This window comes from Salvelinus namaycush, chromosome 2 (genome assembly GCF_016432855.1).
Source record: "Salvelinus namaycush isolate Seneca chromosome 2, SaNama_1.0, whole genome shotgun sequence".
NCBI classification, from domain to species: domain Eukaryota; kingdom Metazoa; phylum Chordata; class Actinopteri; order Salmoniformes; family Salmonidae; genus Salvelinus; species Salvelinus namaycush.
This window is the reverse complement of record NC_052308.1, coordinates 4567781-4587674: the sequence shown is the minus strand read 5'-3', so window position 1 is coordinate 4587674 and position 19894 is coordinate 4567781. Positions and strand designations below refer to the sequence as shown.

General features: G+C 46.5%; 1 protein-coding gene across 2 annotated transcripts in view; it reads left to right on the top strand.

Annotated features, from left to right (window-relative positions):
* The window catches only part of LOC120058146 (inositol hexakisphosphate kinase 1-like), a 127919-nt gene extending 109202 nt beyond the window's left edge, over positions 1-18717 (top strand). For both annotated transcript variants that reach the window (XM_039006623.1, XM_039006616.1), the window contains 2 exons: positions 14300-14475; positions 17892-18717. In XM_039006623.1, coding sequence (XP_038862551.1) covers positions 14300-14475; positions 17892-18581 — 866 coding nt within the window. In that variant the 3' untranslated portion in view covers positions 18582-18717. The remainder of the gene's footprint in view (positions 1-14299; positions 14476-17891) is intronic.
* Positions 18718-19894: the final 1177 nt, after the last annotated feature.

The window sequence follows — 19894 nt, the reverse complement described above, 5'->3', positions numbered from 1 at the left end:
AGGAACCAAGGCGTATGTCGTACATTACTACTTCCCTGGAGAGGCGTTTGAACGTAAACATTATCAAAATGTGCTTTTTGGCAGAATTGCTTTCTGGAACAATATGAACGTTTATGTGCCTTAATAACGAACTTGTAATCCATCTGTAAATACGAATAAAATGGTTAAATTACGAGCCTAGTTGGTTTAGCCACGGAAAAAGCCAGCAACCTTCCCCGCTAGCCATCATTGGTTGAGATAATGGATGGGCTGGACATGCCGGGAGATGAGTTTGGATTGGTCTGCCGTGTAGCATGTTTCTGTCTATAACGTGAGCTGTTCAGTATGTGTTGACAGTCCTTTCTAACCGCGCCGTCGTTCTCAACAACATCGATGCACTGAAGTTAGCAGGTACTATCGACAAAAGATCAGTAGGAAAAAGTGATGGGCTACTTTCTGCACACGCCACGGTCAGTGTGAACCGGAGTGACTTGACACAACACTGACCAAACAAGTATTTTATTTGTATTTATTTACCCTTTATTTAACTAGGCAAGTCAGTTAAGAACAAATTCTTATTTACAATGACGGCCTAGGAACAGGCTGCCTTGTTCAGGGGCAGAACGACAGATTTTTACCTCTTCAGCTCGGGGATTTGATCTTGCAACCTTTCGGTGACTAGTCCAACACTCTAACCACTAGGCTACCTGCTGCCCCAAAGTTAAATGGTTCCAGTCTGCCGTTTAGCGTTCATCCGTGTATACGGTTAAGAGTCTAGCTACATTTTCAGGTAGAACATTTTCATTGCAAGTTAAAGTGTACTGTTTGCTAGCTAGTGAACGTTAGCTTGCTGGCTCGCTAGCTAATATTAGGTGAATGATCTGTGTAGTAATATTATTAGAATCAGAAATCCACTTGCATTGCTAGTTTCTAACCTAACTTTAACTTTGACACTACTGTCAAAGTAGTGTCAGGTTCTCTCCTTTACTGTCAAAGTAGTGTCAGGTTCTCTCCTTTACTGTCAAAGTAGTGTCAGGTTCTCTCCTTTACTGTTAAAGTAGTGTCAGGTTCTCCCCTTTACTGTCAAAGTAGTGTCAGGTTCTCTCCTTTACTGTCAAAGTAGTGTCAGGTTCTCTCCTTTACTGTCAAAGTAGTGTCAGGTTCTCTCCTTTACTGTTAAAGTAGTGTCAGGTTCTCTCCTTTACTGTCAAAGTAGTCCCATGTTCTCCCCTTTACTGTCAAAGTAGTGCCAGGTTCTCCCCTTTACTGTCAAAGTAGTGCCAGGTTCTCCCCTTTACTGTCAAAGTAGTGCCAGGTTCTCCCCTTTACTGTCAAAGTAGTCAGGTTCTCCCCTTTACTGTCAAAGTAGTGCCAGGTTCTCCCCTTTACTGTCAAAGTAGTGCCAGGTTCTCCCCTTTACTGTCAAAGTAGTGTCAGGTTCTCCCCTTTACTGTTTTAGTAGTCAGGTTCTCCCCTTTACTGTCAAAGTAGTGCCAGGTTCTCCCCTTTACTGTCAAAGTAGTCAGGTTCTCCCCTTTACTGTTTTAGTAGTCAGGTTCTCCCCTTTACTGTCAAAGTAGTGTCAGGTTCTCTCCTTTACTGTCAAAGTAGTGTCAGGTTCTCCCCTTTACTGTCAAAGTAGTGCCAGGTTCTCCCCTTTACTGTCAACGTAGTGTCAGGTTCTCCCCTTTACTGTCAAAGTAGTGTCAGGTTCTCTCCTTTACTGTCAAAGTAGTGCCAGGTTCTCCTCTTTACTGTCAAAGTAGTGTCAGGTTCTCCCCTTTACTGTCAAAGTAGTGCCATGTTCTCCCCTTTACTGTCAAAGTAGTGCCATGTTCTCCCCTTTACTGTCAACGTAGTGCCAGGTTCTCCCCTTTACTGTCAACGTAGTGCCAGGTTCTCCCCTTTACTGTCAAAGTAGTGCCATGTTCTCCCCTTTACTGTCAACGTAGTGCCAGGTTCTCCCCTTTACTGTCAAAGTAGTGTCAGGTTCTCCCCTTTACTGTCAAAGTAGTGCCATGTTCTCCCCTTTACTGTCAAAGTAGTCAGGTTCTTCCCTTTACTGTCAAAGTAGTGTCAGGTTCTCCCCTTTACTGTCAAAGTAGTGTCAGGTTCTCCCCTTTACTGTCAAAGTAGTGCCAGGTTCTCCCCTTTACTGTCAAAGTAGTGCCAGGTTCTCCCCTTTACTGTCAAAGTAGTGTCAGGTTCTCCCCTTTACTGTCAAAGTAGTGCCAGGTTCTCCCCATTACTGTCAAAGTAGTGCCAGGTTCTCCCCTTTACTGTCAAAGTAGTGCCAGGTTCTCCCCTTTACTGTCAAAGTAGTGTCAGGTTCTCCCCTTTACTGTCAAAGTAGTGCCAGGTTCTCCCCTTTACTGTCAAAGTAGTGCCATGTTCTCCCCTTTACTGTCAAAGTAGTGCCAGGTTCTCCCCTTTACTGTCAAAGTAGTCAGGTTCTCTCCTTTACTGTCAAAGTAGTGTCAGGTTCTCTCCTTTACTGTCAAAGTAGTGCCATGTTCTCCCCTTTACTGTCAAAGTAGTCAGGTTCTCCCCTTTACTGTCAAAGTAGTGCCAGGTTCTCCCCTTTACTGTCAAAGTAGTGTCAGGTTCTCTCCTTTACTGTCAAAGTAGTGTCAGGTTCTCCCCTTTACTGTCAAAGTAGTGCCATGTTCTCCCCTTTACTGTCAAAGTAGTGCCAGGTTCTCCCCTTTACTGTCAAAGTAGTGTCAGGTTCTCCCCTTTACTGTCAAAGTAGTGTCAGGTTCTCCCCTTTACTGTCAACGTAGTGTCAGGTTCTCCCCTTTACTGTCAACGTAGTGCCATGTTCTCCCCTTTACTGTCAAAGTAGTCAGGTTCTTCCCTTTACTGTCAAAGTAGTGTCAGGTTCTCCCCTTTACTGTCAAAGTAGTGTCAGGTTCTCCCCTTTACTGTCAAAGTAGTGTCAGGTTCTCCCCTTTACTGTCAAAGTAGTGCCAGGTTCTCCCCTTTACTGTCAAAGTAGTGCCATGTTCTCCCCTTTACTGTCAAAGTAGTGTCAGGTTCTCCCCTTTACTGTCAAAGTAGTACCAGGTTCTCCACTTTACTGTCAAAGTAGTGCCAGGTTCTCCCCTTTACTGTCAAAGTAGTGTCAGGTTCTCCCCTTTACTGTTTTAGTAGTCAGGTTCTCCCCTTTACTGTCAAAGTAGTGCCATGTTCTCCCCTTTACTGTCAAAGTAGTGTCAGGTTCTCCCCTTTACTGTCAAAGTAGTCAGGTTCTCCCCTTTACTGTCAAAGTAGTGCCAGGTTCTCCCCTTTACTGTCAAAGTAGTGTCAGGTTCTCTCCTTTACTGTCAAAGTAGTGTCAGGTTCTCTCCTTTACTGTCAAAGTAGTGTCAGGTTCTCTCCTTTACTGTCAAAGTAGTGTCAGGTTCTCCCCTTTACTGTCAAAGTAGTGCCAGGTTCTCCCCTTTACTGTCAACGTAGTGTCAGGTTCTCCCCTTTACTGTCAAAGTAGTGTCAGGTTCTCTCCTTTACTGTCAAAGTAGTGCCAGGTTCTCCTCTTTACTGTCAAAGTAGTGTCAGGTTCTCCCCTTTACTGTCAAAGTAGTGCCATGTTCTCCCCTTTACTGTCAACGTAGTGCCAGGTTCTCCCCTTTACTGTCAACGTAGTGCCAGGTTCTCCCCTTTACTGTCAAAGTAGTGTCAGGTTCTCCCCTTTACTGTCAAAGTAGTGCCATGTTCTCCCCTTTACTGTCAAAGTAGTCAGGTTCTTCCCTTTACTGTCAAAGTAGTGTCAGGTTCTCCCCTTTACTGTCAAAGTAGTGTCAGGTTCTCCCCTTTACTGTCAAAGTAGTGCCAGGTTCTCCCCTTTACTGTCAAAGTAGTGCCAGGTTCTCCCCTTTACTGTCAAAGTAGTGTCAGGTTCTCCCCTTTACTGTCAAAGTAGTGCCAGGTTCTCCCCATTACTGTCAAAGTAGTGCCAGGTTCTCCCCTTTACTGTCAAAGTAGTGCCAGGTTCTCCCCTTTACTGTCAAAGTAGTGTCAGGTTCTCCCCTTTACTGTCAAAGTAGTGCCATGTTCTCCCCTTTACTGTCAAAGTAGTGCCAGGTTCTCCCCTTTACTGTCAAAGTAGTCAGGTTCTCTCCTTTACTGTCAAAGTAGTGTCAGGTTCTCTCCTTTACTGTCAAAGTAGTGCCATGTTCTCCCCTTTACTGTCAAAGTAGTGTCAGGTTCTCCCCTTTACTGTCAACGTAGTGCCAGGTTCTCCCCTTTACTGTCAAAGTAGTGCCATGTTCTCCCCTTTACTGTCAAAGTAGTCAGGTTCTCCCCTTTACTGTCAAAGTAGTGCCAGGTTCTCCCCTTTACTGTCAAAGTAGTGTCAGGTTCTCTCCTTTACTGTCAAAGTAGTGTCAGGTTCTCCCCTTTACTGTCAACGTAGTGCCATGTTCTCCCCTTTACTGTCAAAGTAGTGCCAGGTTCTCCCCTTTACTGTCAAAGTAGTGTCAGGTTCTCCCCTTTACTGTCAACGTAGTGTCAGGTTCTCCCCTTTACTGTCAACGTAGTGCCATGTTCTCCCCTTTACTGTCAAAGTAGTCAGGTTCTTCCCTTTACTGTCAAAGTAGTGTCAGGTTCTCCCCTTTACTGTCAAAGTAGTGTCAGGTTCTCCCCTTTACTGTCAAAGTAGTGTCAGGTTCTCCCCTTTACTGTCAAAGTAGTGCCAGGTTCTCCCCTTTACTGTCAAAGTAGTGCCATGTTCTCCCCTTTACTGTCAACGTAGTGCCAGGTTCTCCCCTTTACTGTCAACGTAGTGCCAGGTTCTCCCCTTTACTGTCAAAGTAGTGTCAGGTTCTCCCCTTTACTGTCAAAGTAGTGCCATGTTCTCCCCTTTACTGTCAAAGTAGTCAGGTTCTTCCCTTTACTGTCAAAGTAGTGTCAGGTTCTCCCCTTTACTGTCAAAGTAGTGCCATGTTCTCCCCTTTACTGTCAAAGTAGTGTCAGGTTCTCCCCTTTACTGTCAAAGTAGTACCAGGTTCTCCACTTTACTGTCAAAGTAGTGCCAGGTTCTCCCCTTTACTGTCAAAGTAGTGCCAGGTTCTCCCCTTTACTGTCAAAGTAGTGTCAGGTTCTCCCCTTTACTGTTTTAGTAGTCAGGTTCTCCCCTTTACTGTTTTAGTAGTCAGGTTCTCCCCTTTACTGTCAAAGTAGTGCCATGTTCTCCCCTTTACTGTCAAAGTAGTGTCAGGTTCTCCCCTTTACTGTCAAAGTAGTCAGGTTCTCCCCTTTACTGTCAAAGTAGTGCCAGGTTCTCCCCTTTACTGTCAAAGTAGTGTCAGGTTCTCTCCTTTACTGTCAAAGTAGTGTCAGGTTCTCTCCTTTACTGTCAAAGTAGTGCCATGTTCTCCCCTTTACTGTCAAAGTAGTGCCATGTTCTCCCCTTTACTGTCAAAGTAGTGCCATGTTCTCCCCTTTACTGTCAAAGTAGTGTCAGGTTCTCCCCTTTACTGTCAAAGTAGTGTCAGGTTCTCCCCTTTACTGTCAAAGTAGTGTCAGGTTCTCCCCTTTACTGTCAAAGTAGTGTCAGGTTCTCCCCTTTACTGTCAAAGTAGTCAGGTTCTCCCCTTTACTGTCAAAGTAGTCAGGTTCTCCCCTTTACTGTCAAAGTAGTGCCATGTTCTCCTCTTTACTGTCAAAGTAGTGTCAGGTTCCCCCCTTTACTGTCAAAGTAGTGCCATGTTCTCCCCTTTACTGTCAAAGTAGTGTCAGGTTCTCCCCTTTACTGTCAAAGTAGTGTCAGGTTCTCCCCTTTACTGTCAAAGTAGTGCCAGGTTCTCCCCTTTACTATCAAAGTAGTGCCAGGTTCACCCCTTTACTGTCAAAGTAGTCAGGTTCTCCCCTTTACTGTCAAAGTAGTGTCAGGTTCTCTCCTTTACTGTCAAAGTAGTGTCAGGTTCTCCCCTTTACTGTCAACGTAGTGTCAGGTTCTCCCCTTTACTGTCAAAGTAGTGTCAGGTTCTCCCCTTTACTGTCAAAGTAGTGTCAGGTTCTCCCCTTTACTGTCAAAGTAGTGCCAGGTTCTCCCCTTTACTGTCAAAGTAGTGCCATGTTCTCCCCTTTACTGTCAAAGTAGTGCCAGGTTCTCCCCTTTACTGTCAAAGTAGTGCCATGTTCTCCCCTTTACTGTCAAAGTAGTGTCAGGTTCTCCCCTTTACTGTCAAAGTAGTGCCAGGTTCTCCCCTTTACTGTCAAAGTAGTGTCAGGTTCTCCCCTTTACTGTTTTAGTAGTCAGGTTCTCCCCTTTACTGTTTTAGTAGTCAGGTTCTCCCCTTTACTGTCAAAGTAGTGCCATGTTCTCCCCTTTACTGTCAAAGTAGTGTCAGGTTCTCCCCTTTACTGTCAAAGTAGTCAGGTTCTCCCCTTTACTGTCAAAGTAGTGCCAGGTTCTCCCCTTTACTGTCAAAGTAGTGTCAGGTTCTCTCCTTTACTGTCAAAGTAGTGTCAGGTTCTCTCCTTTACTGTCAAAGTAGTGCCATGGTCTCCCCTTTACTGTCAAAGTAGTCAGGTTCTCCCCTTTACTGTCAAAGTAGTGTCAGGTTCTCCCCTTTACTGTCAAAGTAGTGTCAGGTTCTCCCCTTTACTGTCAAAGTAGTGTCAGGTTCTCCCCTTTACTGTCAAAGTAGTGTCAGGTTCTCCCCTTTACTGTCAAAGTAGTGTCAGGTTCTCCCCTTTACTGTCAAAGTAGTGTCAGGTTCTCCCCTTTACTGTCAAAGTAGTGTCAGGTTCTCCCCTTTACTGTCAAAGTAGTGCCAGGTTCTCCCCTTTACTGACAAAGTAGTGTCAGGTTCTCCCCTTTACTGTCAAAGTAGTCAGGTTCTCCCCTTTACTGTCAAAGTAGTGCCATGTTCTTCTCTTTACTGTCAAAGTAGTGTCAGGTTCTCCCCTTTACTGTCAAAGTAGTCAGGTTCTCCCCTTTACTGTCAAAGTAGTGCCATGTTCTCCCCTTTACTGTCAAAGTAGTGCCAGGTTCTCCCCTTTACTGTCAAAGTAGTGTCAGGTTCTCCCCTTTACTGTCAAAGTAGTCAGGTTCTCCCCTTTGCTGTCAAAGTAGTGCCAGGTTCTCCCCTTTACTATCAAAGTAGTGTCAGGTTCTCCCCTTTACTGTCAAAGTAGTCAGGTTCTCCCCTTTACTGTCAAAGTAGTGCCATGTTCTCCCCTTTACTGTCAAAGTAGTGTCAGGTTCTCCCCTTTACTGTCAAAGTAGTGCCATGTTCTCCCCTTTACTGTCAAAGTAGTGTCAGGTTCTCCCCTTTACTGTCAAAGTAGTGTCAGGTTCTCCCCTTTACTGTCAAAGTAGTGTCAGGTTCTCCCCTTTACTGTCAAAGTAGTGCCAGGTTCTCCCCTTTACTGTCAAAGTAGTGTCAGGTTCTCCCCTTTACTGTCAAAGTAGTGTCAGGTTCTCTCCTTTACTGTCAAAGTAGTGCCAGGTTCTCTCCTTTACTGTCAAAGTAGTGTCATGTTCTCCCCTTTACTGTCAAAGTAGTGTCAGGTTCTCCCCTTTACTGTCAAAGTAGTGTCAGATTCTCCCCTTTACTGTCAAAGTAGTGCCAGGTTCTCCCCTTTACTGTCAAAGTAGTGTCAGGTTCTCCCCTTTACTGTCAACGTAGTGCCAGGTTCTCCCCTTTACTGTCAACGTAATGCCAGGTTCTCCCCTTTACTGTCAACGTAATGCCAGGTTCTCCCCTTTACTGTCAAAGTAGTTCCAGGTTCTCCCCTTTACTGTCAACGTAGTGCCAGGTTCTCCCCTTTACTGTCAACGTAGTGCCAGGTTCTCCCCTTTACTGTCAAAGTAGTGTCAGGTTCTCCCCTTTACTGTCAAAGTAGTGTCAGGTTCTCCCCTTTACTGTCAAAGTAGTGCCAGGTTCTCCCCTTTACTGTCAAAGTAGTGTCAGGTTCTCCCCTTTACTGTCAAAGTAGTGTCAGGTTCTCCCCTTTACTGTCAAAGTAGTGTCAGGTTCTCCCCTTTACTGTCAACGTAGTGCCAGGTTCTCCCCTTTACTGTCAAAGTAGTGCCAGGTTCTCCCCTTTACTGTCAAAGTAGTGCCAGGTTCTCCCCTTTACTGTCAAAGTAGTGCCAGGTTCTCTCCTTTACTGTCAAAGTAGTGTCAGGTTCTCTCCTTTACTGTCAAAGTAGTGTCAGGTTCTCTCCTTTACTGTCAAAGTAGTGTCAGGTTCTCCCCTTTACTGTCAAAGTAGTGTCAGGTTCTCCCCTTTACTGTCAAAGTAGTGCCAGGTTCTCCCCTTTACTGTCAACGTAGTGCCAGGTTCTCCCCTTTACTGTCAACGTAGTGCCAGGTTCTCCCCTTTACTGTCAACGTAGTGCCAGGTTCTCCCCTTTACTGTCAACGTAGTGCCAGGTTCTCCCCTTTACTGTCAAAGTAGTGTCAGGTTCTCCCCTTTACTGTCAAAGTAGTGTCAGGTTCTCCCCTTTACTGTCAAAGTAGTGCCAGGTTCTCTCCTTTACTGACAAAGTAGTGTCAGGTTCTCCCCTTTACTGTCAAAGTAGTGCCAGGTTCTCCCCTTTACTGTCAAAGTAGTGCCAGGTTCTCCCCTTTACTGTCAAAGTAGTGCCAGGTTCTCCCCTTTACTGTCAAAGTAGTGCCAGGTTCTCCCCTTTACTGTCAAAGTAGTCAGGTTCTCCACTTTACTGTCAACGTAGTGCCAGGTTCTCCCCTTTACTGTCAAAGTAGTGTCAGGTTCTCCCTTTTACTGTCAAAGTAGTGCCAGGTTCTCCCCTTTACTGTCAAAGTAGTGCCATGTTCTCCCCTTTACTGTCAAAGTAGTCAGGTTCTTCCTTTTACTGTCAAAGTAGTCAGGTTCTCTCCTTTACTGTCAAAGTAGTGTCAGGTTCTCTCCTTTACTGTCAACGTAATGCCAGGTTCTCCCCTTTACTGTCAACGTAATGCCAGGTTCTCCCCTTTACTGTCAAAGTAGTTCCAGGTTCTCCCCTTTACTGTCAACGTAGTGCCAGGTTCTCCCCTTTACTGTCAACGTAGTGCCAGGTTCTCCCCTTTACTGTCAAAGTAGTGTCAGGTTCTCCCCTTTACTGTCAAAGTAGTGTCAGGTTCTCCCCTTTACTGTCAAAGTAGTGCCAGGTTCTCCCCTTTACTGTCAAAGTAGTGTCAGGTTCTCCCCTTTACTGTCAAAGTAGTGTCAGGTTCTCCCCTTTACTGTCAAAGTAGTGTCAGGTTCTCCCCTTTACTGTCAACGTAGTGCCAGGTTCTCCCCTTTACTGTCAAAGTAGTGCCAGGTTCTCCCCTTTACTGTCAAAGTAGTGCCAGGTTCTCCCCTTTACTGTCAAAGTAGTGCCAGGTTCTCTCCTTTACTGTCAAAGTAGTGTCAGGTTCTCTCCTTTACTGTCAAAGTAGTGTCAGGTTCTCTCCTTTACTGTCAAAGTAGTGTCAGGTTCTCCCCTTTACTGTCAAAGTAGTGTCAGGTTCTCCCCTTTACTGTCAAAGTAGTGCCAGGTTCTCCCCTTTACTGTCAACGTAGTGCCAGGTTCTCCCCTTTACTGTCAACGTAGTGCCAGGTTCTCCCCTTTACTGTCAACGTAGTGCCAGGTTCTCCCCTTTACTGTCAACGTAGTGCCAGGTTCTCCCCTTTACTGTCAAAGTAGTGTCAGGTTCTCCCCTTTACTGTCAAAGTAGTGTCAGGTTCTCCCCTTTACTGTCAAAGTAGTGCCAGGTTCTCTCCTTTACTGACAAAGTAGTGTCAGGTTCTCCCCTTTACTGTCAAAGTAGTGCCAGGTTCTCCCCTTTACTGTCAAAGTAGTGCCAGGTTCTCCCCTTTACTGTCAAAGTAGTGCCAGGTTCTCCCCTTTACTGTCAAAGTAGTGCCAGGTTCTCCCCTTTACTGTCAAAGTAGTCAGGTTCTCCACTTTACTGTCAACGTAGTGCCAGGTTCTCCCCTTTACTGTCAAAGTAGTGTCAGGTTCTCCCTTTTACTGTCAAAGTAGTGCCAGGTTCTCCCCTTTACTGTCAAAGTAGTGCCATGTTCTCCCCTTTACTGTCAAAGTAGTCAGGTTCTTCCTTTTACTGTCAAAGTAGTCAGGTTCTCTCCTTTACTGTCAAAGTAGTGTCAGGTTCTCTCCTTTACTGTCAAAGTAGTGTCAGGTTCTCTCCTTTACTGTCAAAGTAGTCAGGTTCTCTCCTTTACTGTCAAAGTAGTGTCAGGTTCTCTCCTTTACTGTCAAAGTAGTGCCATGTTCTCCCCTTTACTGTCAAAGTAGTCAGGTTCTCTCCTTTACTGACAAAGTAGTGTCAGGTTCTCTCCTTTACTGTCAAAGTAGTCAGGTTCTCTCCTTTACTGTCAAAGTAGTGTCAGGTTCTCTCCTTTACTGTCAAAGTAGTCAGGTTCTCTCCTTTACTGTCAAAGTAGTCAGGTTCTCTCCTTTACTGTCAAAGTAGTGTCAGGTTCTCTCCTTTACTGTCAAAGTAGTGTCAGGTTCTCTCCTTTACTGTCAAAGTAGTCAGGTTCTCTCCTTTACTGTCAAAGTAGTGTCAGGTTCTCTCCTTTACTGTCAAAGTAGTCAGGTTCTCTCCTTTACTGTCAAAGTAGTGTCAGGTTCTCTCCCGACCGTATCAAGACAGACCACAGGAACCAAATATTATCAGAAGAAATGTTGTACTGCACATTCTCAGTGTTGGGAATGGAATGTGATGTCAGCCACTTATGTGTCTGGTCAAAAGTAGTGTACTGTAGGGAATAGGGTGGCATTTTGGACAATAGCCTAGTCTCTGTCTCCGGTGGCCTAGGAGTGGGTGGTTGACAGTCACTGTGTACCTGACTGTCTATCTCCCTGCATCCCAAATGGCACCCTAATCCCTATGGGCCCTGGTCAAAAGTAGTGCACCCTATTCCCTATAGGCCCTGGTCAAAAGTAGTGCACCCTATTCCCTATAGGCCCTGGTCAAAAGTAGTGCACCCTATTCCCTATGGGCCCTGGTCAAAAGTAGTGCACCCTATTCCCTATGGGCCCTGGTCTAAAGTAGTGCACCCTATTCCCTATAGGCCCTGGTCAAAAGTAGTGCACCCTATTCCCTATAGGACCTGGTCTAAAGTAGTGCACCCTATTCCCTATGGGCCCTGGTCTAAAGTAGTGCACCCTATTCACTATAGGACCTGGTCAAAAGTAGTGCACCCTATTCCCTATAGGACCTGGTCTAAAGTAGCGCACTATGAAATAGGGTGCCATTTCTGACACAGACTCTGTCTTTCTACTTTGTTTAAAGAAAGAAGAGGAGTAGGCGACCGGACTCGTTGCAATCAACCTTTTTTCTTCTTTGTTTGAAATGCTTATTAGACATGAGCCTTGGAGCCGCCCGCCCCCCCCCCCATGTTAAAGGAAAACACTGTCCCTCAGTCTGACACGTACAGCTGCAACGCAAAGTGGTAAATACAGACGTCAAGGGCAGATTAGAATGTCCACTATGCTCACACATTCTTGCTCAGCGTTCTGACCAGTGAGAGGAAAAAGGGACATTTTACTGTGACTTGATCTCCTGCACTTGGGTTCAAAGCTAACATCCTCAAAGGGATATTTATTTATTTTATTTTTAAATCTTTAATTCACATAATATAACTTAAAAGTATGCATTAAAAATGTCTCTAGCAGAATATACTTGGAAAAATAGCATGTAGACAAACAATGCACTTACTTCTATAGCTTTCAAAATCAGTAGATAAAAATGGCTGAGCAGTGTCTTCAAAACGGCGCCCCCTGTCAGTCATCTAGGGTTTATACACATAATTGGTCTCTTTCCACACCATCTGTTTTGTAGATCCAGCTGTATGTCCCAATCCAGAATGACCTATAGAATTACCACTAACGATATGCCTGTTGTTCAAAGAATGCTGGAAGGTTCTGGACCAGTACAAATTGGATTGAACTAGCAGATCAGAAGGAGTTTAATAGAGGTTTGGCTGCACAGTTGTGATATAAGAGAAGATTAACAGCAGCTGGGAGGGTTTTATAATGACTGTATAGCATTACGATGGCTGGGTGTTATAATGACTGTATAGCATTACGATGGCTGGGTGTTATAATGACTGTATAGCATTACGATGGCTGGGTGTTATAATGACTGTATAGCATTACGATGGCTGGGTGTTATAATGACTGTATAGCATTACGATGGCTGGGTGTTATCCACTGTGGTAATATGATGGCTGGGTGTTATCCACTGTGGTAATATGATGGCTGGGTGTTATCCACTGTAGTATTAAGATGGCTGGGTGTTATTCACTGTGGTATTAAGATGGCTGGGTGTTATCCACTGTGGTATTAAGATGGCTGGGTGTTATCCACTGTGGTATTACGATGGCTGGGTGTTATCCACTGTGGTATTACGATGGTTGGATGTTATAATGACTGTAGTATAAAGATGGCTGGGTGTTATCCACTGTGGTATTAAGATGGCTGGATGTTATAATGACTGTAGTATAAAGATGGCTGGGTGTTATCCACTGTGGTATTAAGATGGCTGGGTGTTATAATGACTGTATAGCGTTATGATGGCTGGGTGTTATCCACTGTGGTATTAAGATGGCTGGGTGTTATCCACTGTGGTATTACGATGGCTGGGTGTTATCCACTGTAGTATTAAGATGGCTGGGTGTTATCCACTGTGGTATTAAGATGGCTGGGTGTTATCCACTGTGGTATTAAGATGGCTGGGTGTTATCCACTGTGGTATTAAGATGGCTGGGTGTTATCCACTGTGGTATTAAGATGGCTGGGTGTTATCCACTGTGGTATTACGATGTTTGGGTGTTATCCACTGTGGTATTACGATGGCTGGGTGTTATCCACTGTAGTATTAAGATGGCTGGGTGTTATCCACTGTGGTATTAAGATGGCTGGGTGTTATCCACTGTGGTATTACGATGGCTGGGTGTTATCCACTGTGGTATTACGATGTTTGGGTGTTATCCACTGTGGTATTACGATGGCTGGGTGTTATCCACTGTAGTATTAAGATGGCTGGGTGTTATCCACTGTAGTATTACGATGGCTGGGTGTTATCCACTGTGTTATTAAGATGGCTGGGTATTATCCACTGTAGTATTAAGATGGCTGGGTGTTATCCACTGTAGTATAAAGATGGCTGGGTGTTATCCACTGTGGTATTAAGATGGCTGGGTGTTATCCACTGTGGTATTACGATGGCTGGGTGTTATCCACTGTGGTATTACGATGGCTGGGTGTTATCCACTGTGGTATTACGATGGCTGGGTGTTATCCACTGTGGTATTAAGATGGCTGGGTGTTATCCACTGTAGTATTACGATGGCTGGGTGTTATCCACTGTGGTATTAAGATGGCTGGGTGTTATCCACTGTAGTATTAAGATGGCTGGGTGTTATCCACTGTAGTATAAAGATGGCTGGGTGTTATCCACTGTAGTATTAAGATGGCTGGGTGTTATCCACTGTAGTATTAAGATGGCTGGGTGTTATCCACTGTAGTATTACAATGGCTGGGTGTTATCCACTGTAGTATAAAGATGGCTGGGTGTTATCCACTGTGGTATTAAGATGGCTGGGTGTTATCCACTGTGGTATTAAGATGGCTGGGTGTTGTCCACTGTAGTATAAAGATGGCTGGGTGTTATCCACTGTAGTATAAAGATGGCTGGGTGTTATCTACTGTAGTATAAAGATGGCTGGGTGTTATCCACTGTGGTATTACGATGGCTGGGTGTTATCCACTGTGGTATTACGATCCTCTACACATCTACAGCTTACGGACTTAGTTATTGGTCTTCGAAGTACGTCTTCAAAGTTCCAAGCAACTTGACAATCAGTGGGGGAGTCCAGATGATGGTGTTGCTCTGTTATTTGCCTCTACTCAACTCCGTCCCATATGTCCTCTCCACTCTATTAGATACTGTATACGTTTTGATATATTTGCCTCCTGTTGTGTACAGCTAAATAGTACTGGCGATACTTGAGTTAGTTGTGTGTAGATCGTTTGTAGATGCTTACACTATTGCTACAAAGTGTTTTGAGTCAGGAAGCTCTGAACCCAGGAAGATACGCCCTAATAGCCAAACCATCAGAACAAGAGGAAATGCTCTCTTGGATCGAGGGTGACACTGATTTGAAGAAGCAGGCAGGACTACCTCATAACGTGAGTCCAACTCACCTCCTCCACAGTTGGAGGAGACTGCATGTCTTTGTCCTCCTCCCTGAATGAGTGGAGCAGCAATATTACTTTGATTGTTTAGCTGATTCCTTGTTCCCCAAGAGAGAGAGAGCGTGGTTCTCCTTGACCTCTGACCCCTCCTAGAGTTCCTGCTCCTTGAGAACGTGGTCCACCACTTCAGCTACCCGTGCATCCTGGACCTGAAGATGGGCACGCGGCAGCACGGGGACGACGCCTCGGAGGAGAAGGCAGCCAGGCAGATGAAGAAGTGTGAGCAGAGCACCTCCGCCACCCTGGGCGTGCGAGTCTGTGGAATGCAGGTGAGGGCTGACCTACTTCTTGTTCGTTTACCATTTGTTAATATTGATGTTTTTCCACTAAAGGCTTTCAGACAGCTGAAGCAAACACCCACATTTTCATCAGGAAATTGACCTTCTGTTAAACTTTATTTCACATGGAAGTCTCATTGAGGCTAGGAGACCTCTTATGCAAGCCAAGAAGACCTGTCAAGGAACAATCATGCTCCCTAGCATTAAATGGATGCATTATGCTTAAAATATGTACCATCAATTATATGGTAGCAGTATTTCTAATAGCTTTCTTGATTTGTCTATTCTGGAGCAGGATGGATTGATTAGTAGCTCCGACTACCCCGTAGATTCTGAGGTTGTCTTGTCTCTAGACACAGTAGCTCCGACTACCCCGTAGATTCTGAGGTTGTCTCTAGACACAGTAGCTCCGACTACCCCGTAGATTCTGAGGTTGTCTTGTCTCTAGACACAGTAGCTCCGACTACCCCGTAGATTCTGAGGTTGTCTCTAGACACAGTAGCTCCGACTACCCCGTAGATTCTGAGGTTGTCTCTAGACACAGTAGCTCCGACTACGCTGTAGATTCTGAGGTTGTCTCTAGACACAGTAGCTCCGACTACCCCGTAGATTCTGAGGTTGTCTCTAGACACAGTAGCTCCGACTACCCCGTAGATTCTGAGGTTGTCTCTAGACACAGTAGCTCCGACTACCCCGTAGATTCTGAGGTTGTCTCTAGACACAGTAGCTCCGACTACCCCGTAGATTCTGAGGTTGTCTCTAGACACAGTAGCTCCGACTACCCCGTAGATTCTGAGGTTGTCTCTAGACACAGTAGCTCCGACTACCCCGTAGATTCTGAGGTTGTCTTGTCTCTAGACACAGTAGCTCTGACTACCCCGTAGATTCTGAGGTTGTCTCTAGACACAGTAGCTCCGACTACCCCGTCGATTCTGAGGTTGTCTCTAGACACAGTAGCTCCGACTACCCCGTAGATTCTGAGGTTGTCTCTAGACACAGTAGCTCCGACTACCCCGTAGATTCTGAGGTTGTCTCTAGACACAGTAGCTCCGACTACCCCGTAGATTCTGAGGTTGTCTCTAGACACAGTAGCTCCGACTACCCCGTAGATTCTGAGGTTGTCTCTAGACACAGTAGCTCTGACTACCCCGTAGATTCTGAGGTTGTCTTGTCTCTAGACACAGTATCTCCAACTACCCCGTAGATTCTGAGGTTGTCTCTAGACACAGTAGCTCCGACTATCCCGTAGATTCTGAGGTTGTCTCTAGACACAGTAGCTCCGACTATCCCGTAGATTCTGAGGTTGTCTCTAGACACAGTAGCTTCGACTACCCCGTAGATTCTGAGGTTGTCTCTAGACACAGTAGCTCCGACTACCCCGTAGATTCTGAGGTTGTCTCTAGACACAGTAGCTCCGACTACCCCGTAGATTCTGAGGTTGTCTATAGACACAGTAGCTCCGACTACCCCGTAGATTCTGAGGTTGTCTCTAGACACAGTAGCTCCGACTACCCCGTAGATTCTGAGGTTGTCTCTAGACACAGTAGCTCCGACTACCCCGTAGATTCTGAGGTTGTCTTGTCTCTAGACACAGTAGCTCTGACTACCCCGTAGATTCTGAGGTTGTCTCTAGACACAGTAGCTCCGACTACCCCGTCGATTCTGAGGTTGTCTCTAGACACAGTAGCTCCGACTACCCCGTAGATTCTGAGGTTGTCTCTAGACACAGTAGCTCCGACTACCCCGTAGATTCTGAGGTTGTCTCTAGACACAGTAGCTCCGACTACCCCGTAGATTCTGAGGTTGTCTCTAGACACAGTAGCTCCGACTACCCCGTAGATTCTGAGGTTGTCTCTAGACACAGTAGCTCCGACTACCCCGTAGATTCTGAGGTTGTCTCTAGACACAGTAGCTCTGACTACCCCGTAGATTCTGAGGTTGTCTTGTCTCTAGACACAGTATCTCCGACTACCCCGTAGATTCTGAGGTTGTCTCTAGACACAGTAGCTCTGACTACCCCGTAGATTCTGAGGTTGTCTCTAGACACAGTAGCTCTGACTATCCCGTAGATTCTGAGGTTGTCTCTAGACACAGTAGCTCTGACTACCCCGTAGATTCTGAGGTTGTCTCTAGACACAGTAGCTCCGACTACCCCGTAGATTCTGAGGTTGTCTATAGACACAGTAGCTCCGACTACCCCGTAGATTCTGAGGTTGTCTCTAGACACAGTAGCTCCGACTACGCTGTAGATTCTGAGGTTGTCTCTAGACACAGTAGCTCCGACTACCCCGTAGATTCTAAGGTTGTCTCTAGACACAGTATCTCCGACTACCCCGTAGATTCTGAGGTTGTCTCTAGACACAGTAGCTCCGACTATCCCGTAGATTCTGAGGTTGTCTCTAGACACAGTAGCTCCGACTATCCCGTAGATTCTGAGGTTGTCTCTAGACACAGTAGCTCCGACTACCCCGTAGATTCTGAGGTTGTCTCTAGACACAGTAGCTCCGACTACCCCGTAGATTCTGAGGTTGTCTCTAGACACAGTAGCTCTGACTACCCCGTAGATTCTGAGGTTGTCTCTAGACACAGTAGCTCTGACTACCCCGTAGATTCTGAGGTTGTCTCTAGACACAGTAGCTCCGACTACCCCGTAGATTCTGAGGTTGTCTCTAGACACAGTATCTCCGACTACCCCGTAGATTCTGAGGTTGTCTCTAGACACAGTAGCTCTGACTACGCCGTAGATTCTGAGGTTGTCTCTAGACACAGTAGCTCCGACTATCCCGTAGATTCTGAGGTTGTCTCTAGACACAGTAGCTCCGACTACCCCGTAGATTCTGAGGTTGTCTCTAGACACAGTATCTCCGACTACCCCGTAGATTCTGAGGTTGTCTCTAGACACAGTAGCTCTGACTACCCCGTAGATTCTGAGGTTGTCTTGTCTCTAGACACAGTAGCTCTGACTACCCCGTAGATTCTGAGGTTGTCTTGTCTCTAGACACAGTATCTCCGACTATCCCGTAGATTCTGAGGTTGTCTCTAGACACAGTAGCTCTGACTACCCCGTAGATTCTGAGGTTGTCTCTAGACACAGTAGCTCCGACTACCCCGTAGATTCTGAGGTTGTCTCTAGACACAGTAGCTCCAACTATGGTCCAGGTCTAACCTCTGTTCTCTCTGTGGTTCTATGGTCCAGGTCTAACCTCTGTTCTCTCTGTGGTTCTATGGTCCAGGTGTAACCTCTGTTCTCTCTATGGTCCAGGTGTAACCTCTGTTCTCTCTATGGTCCAGGTGTAACCTCTGTTCTCTCTATGGTCCAGGTGTAACCTCTGTTCTCTCTATGGTCCAGGTGTAACCTCTGTTCTCTCTATGGTCCAGGTGTAACCTCTGTTCTCTCTATGGTCCAGGTGTACCAGATGGATACGGGCCACTATCTGTGCAGGAACAAGTACTACGGCCGCAGCCTGTCCATCGAGGGTTTCCGCCACGCCCTCCACCAATACCTGCACAACGGGGCGTCGCTCAGGAAGGACCTGTTTGAGCCCATGCTGTGTAAACTACGCAACCTGAAGGCCGTTCTGGAGAGACAGACCACCTACCGCTTCTACTCATCCTCCCTGCTCATCATCTATGAGGGGAAGGAGCCTGAGCTGGCCCACGTCTGGCAGAAAGCACCACGGCTTGTACCACAGCCAGCCTCTGAGATGCCCTCCGAGAAGGAGGAGGTGGTGCTGGTCAAACCAGGAGTAGGAATGAGTGTCCAGGGACCGGGGTTACTATTGGGTCTCCAAACGGTCCAGAGACCGACCGAAGAACCCCTCCAGCTCCCGCAGTCTCTCCTACCACCACCACACTGCCCCACCACCCCTCCACAGCCACAGCAGCCTCCCTCGGACCCTCACGGCCCACCTCGTCCTCAAACCCGCCCCTCCAGCCCTAGCATCAGTGTGGACGTCCGCATGATAGACTTTGCCCACAGCACCTTCAAAGGTTTCCGTGACGACCAGACGGTGCACGACGGGCCGGACCGAGGCTACGTGTTTGGATTGGAGAGCCTCATCAAGATCCTGGAGGGCATAAAGGAGGAGAACCTGTAGCGGTAGAACCTGTAGCGGTAGAACCTGGGACTGACACATTGGATCTGTCTCAAAGGGTATTCCCTATTCCCTTTATAGTGCACTACTTTTGACCAGGGCCCACATGGCTCTTTGACCAGGGCCCACATGGCTCTTTGACCAGGGCCCACATGGCTCTTTGACCAGGGCCCACGGGGCTCTTTGACCAGGGCCCACGGGGCTCTTTGACCAGGGCCCACGGGGCTCTTTGACCAGGGCCCACGGGGCTCTTTGACCAGGGCCCACGGGGCTCTTTGACCAGGGCCCACATGGCTCTTTGACCAGGGCCCACATGGCTCGGGTCAAAACAAGTGCACTGTGTAGGGAATAGGTTACCATTTGGGACGTACCAATGGCCATCGTTCAGGAGAAGAGAACCCGTAGCGGTAACCTGACACATCTTCATCCTGCGTCTTCAGATCTGTCCACCCTCCTCATCCTCCTCCTCTCCTAAAGTGCTACTACCCCTATCCTTGATGATTACATTTGGAGAAGGAAAGAAAAGGTCAGAATTAATATGAAAACAAGAAGAACCTGGGTGATGGAGTGGAGTCTGACTGTAAAGGTTAAAGGTCATGACCGTAGGCTGTAAAGGTCACTCTCCTCTCTGACTGTTGTGCTCCTTCTAGAGTAGACTCATGAGAAACGTACAGGGAGCATCTACAGTCCTGTTATATCCTCTCTGCTAGGTTAGACTCATGAGAAACGTACAGGGAGCATCTACAGTCCTGTTATATCCTCTCTGCTAGGTTAGACTCATGAGAAACGTACAGGGAGCATCTACAGTCCTGTTATATCCTCTCTGCTAGGTTAGACTCATGAGAAACGTACAGGGAGCATCTACAGTCCTGTTATATCCTCTCTGCTAGGTTAGACTCATGAGAAACGTACAGGGAGCATCTACAGTCCTGTTATATCCTCTCTGCTAGGTTAGACTCATGAGAAACGTACAGGGAGCATCTACAGTCCTGTTATATCCTCTCTGCTAGGTTAGACTCATGAGAAACGTACAGGGAGCATCTACAGTCCTGTTATATCCTCTCTGCTAGGTTAGACTCATGAGAAACGTACAGGGAGCATCTACAGTCCTGTTATATCCTCTCTGCTAGGTTAGACTCATGAGAAACGTACAGGGAGCATCTACAGTCCTGTTATATCCTCTCTGCTAGGTTAGACTCATGAGAAACGTACAGGGAGCATCTACAGTCCTGTTATATCCTCTCTGCTAGGTTAGACTCATGAGAAACGTACAGGGAGCATCTACAGTCCTGTTATATCCTCTCTGCTAGGTTAGA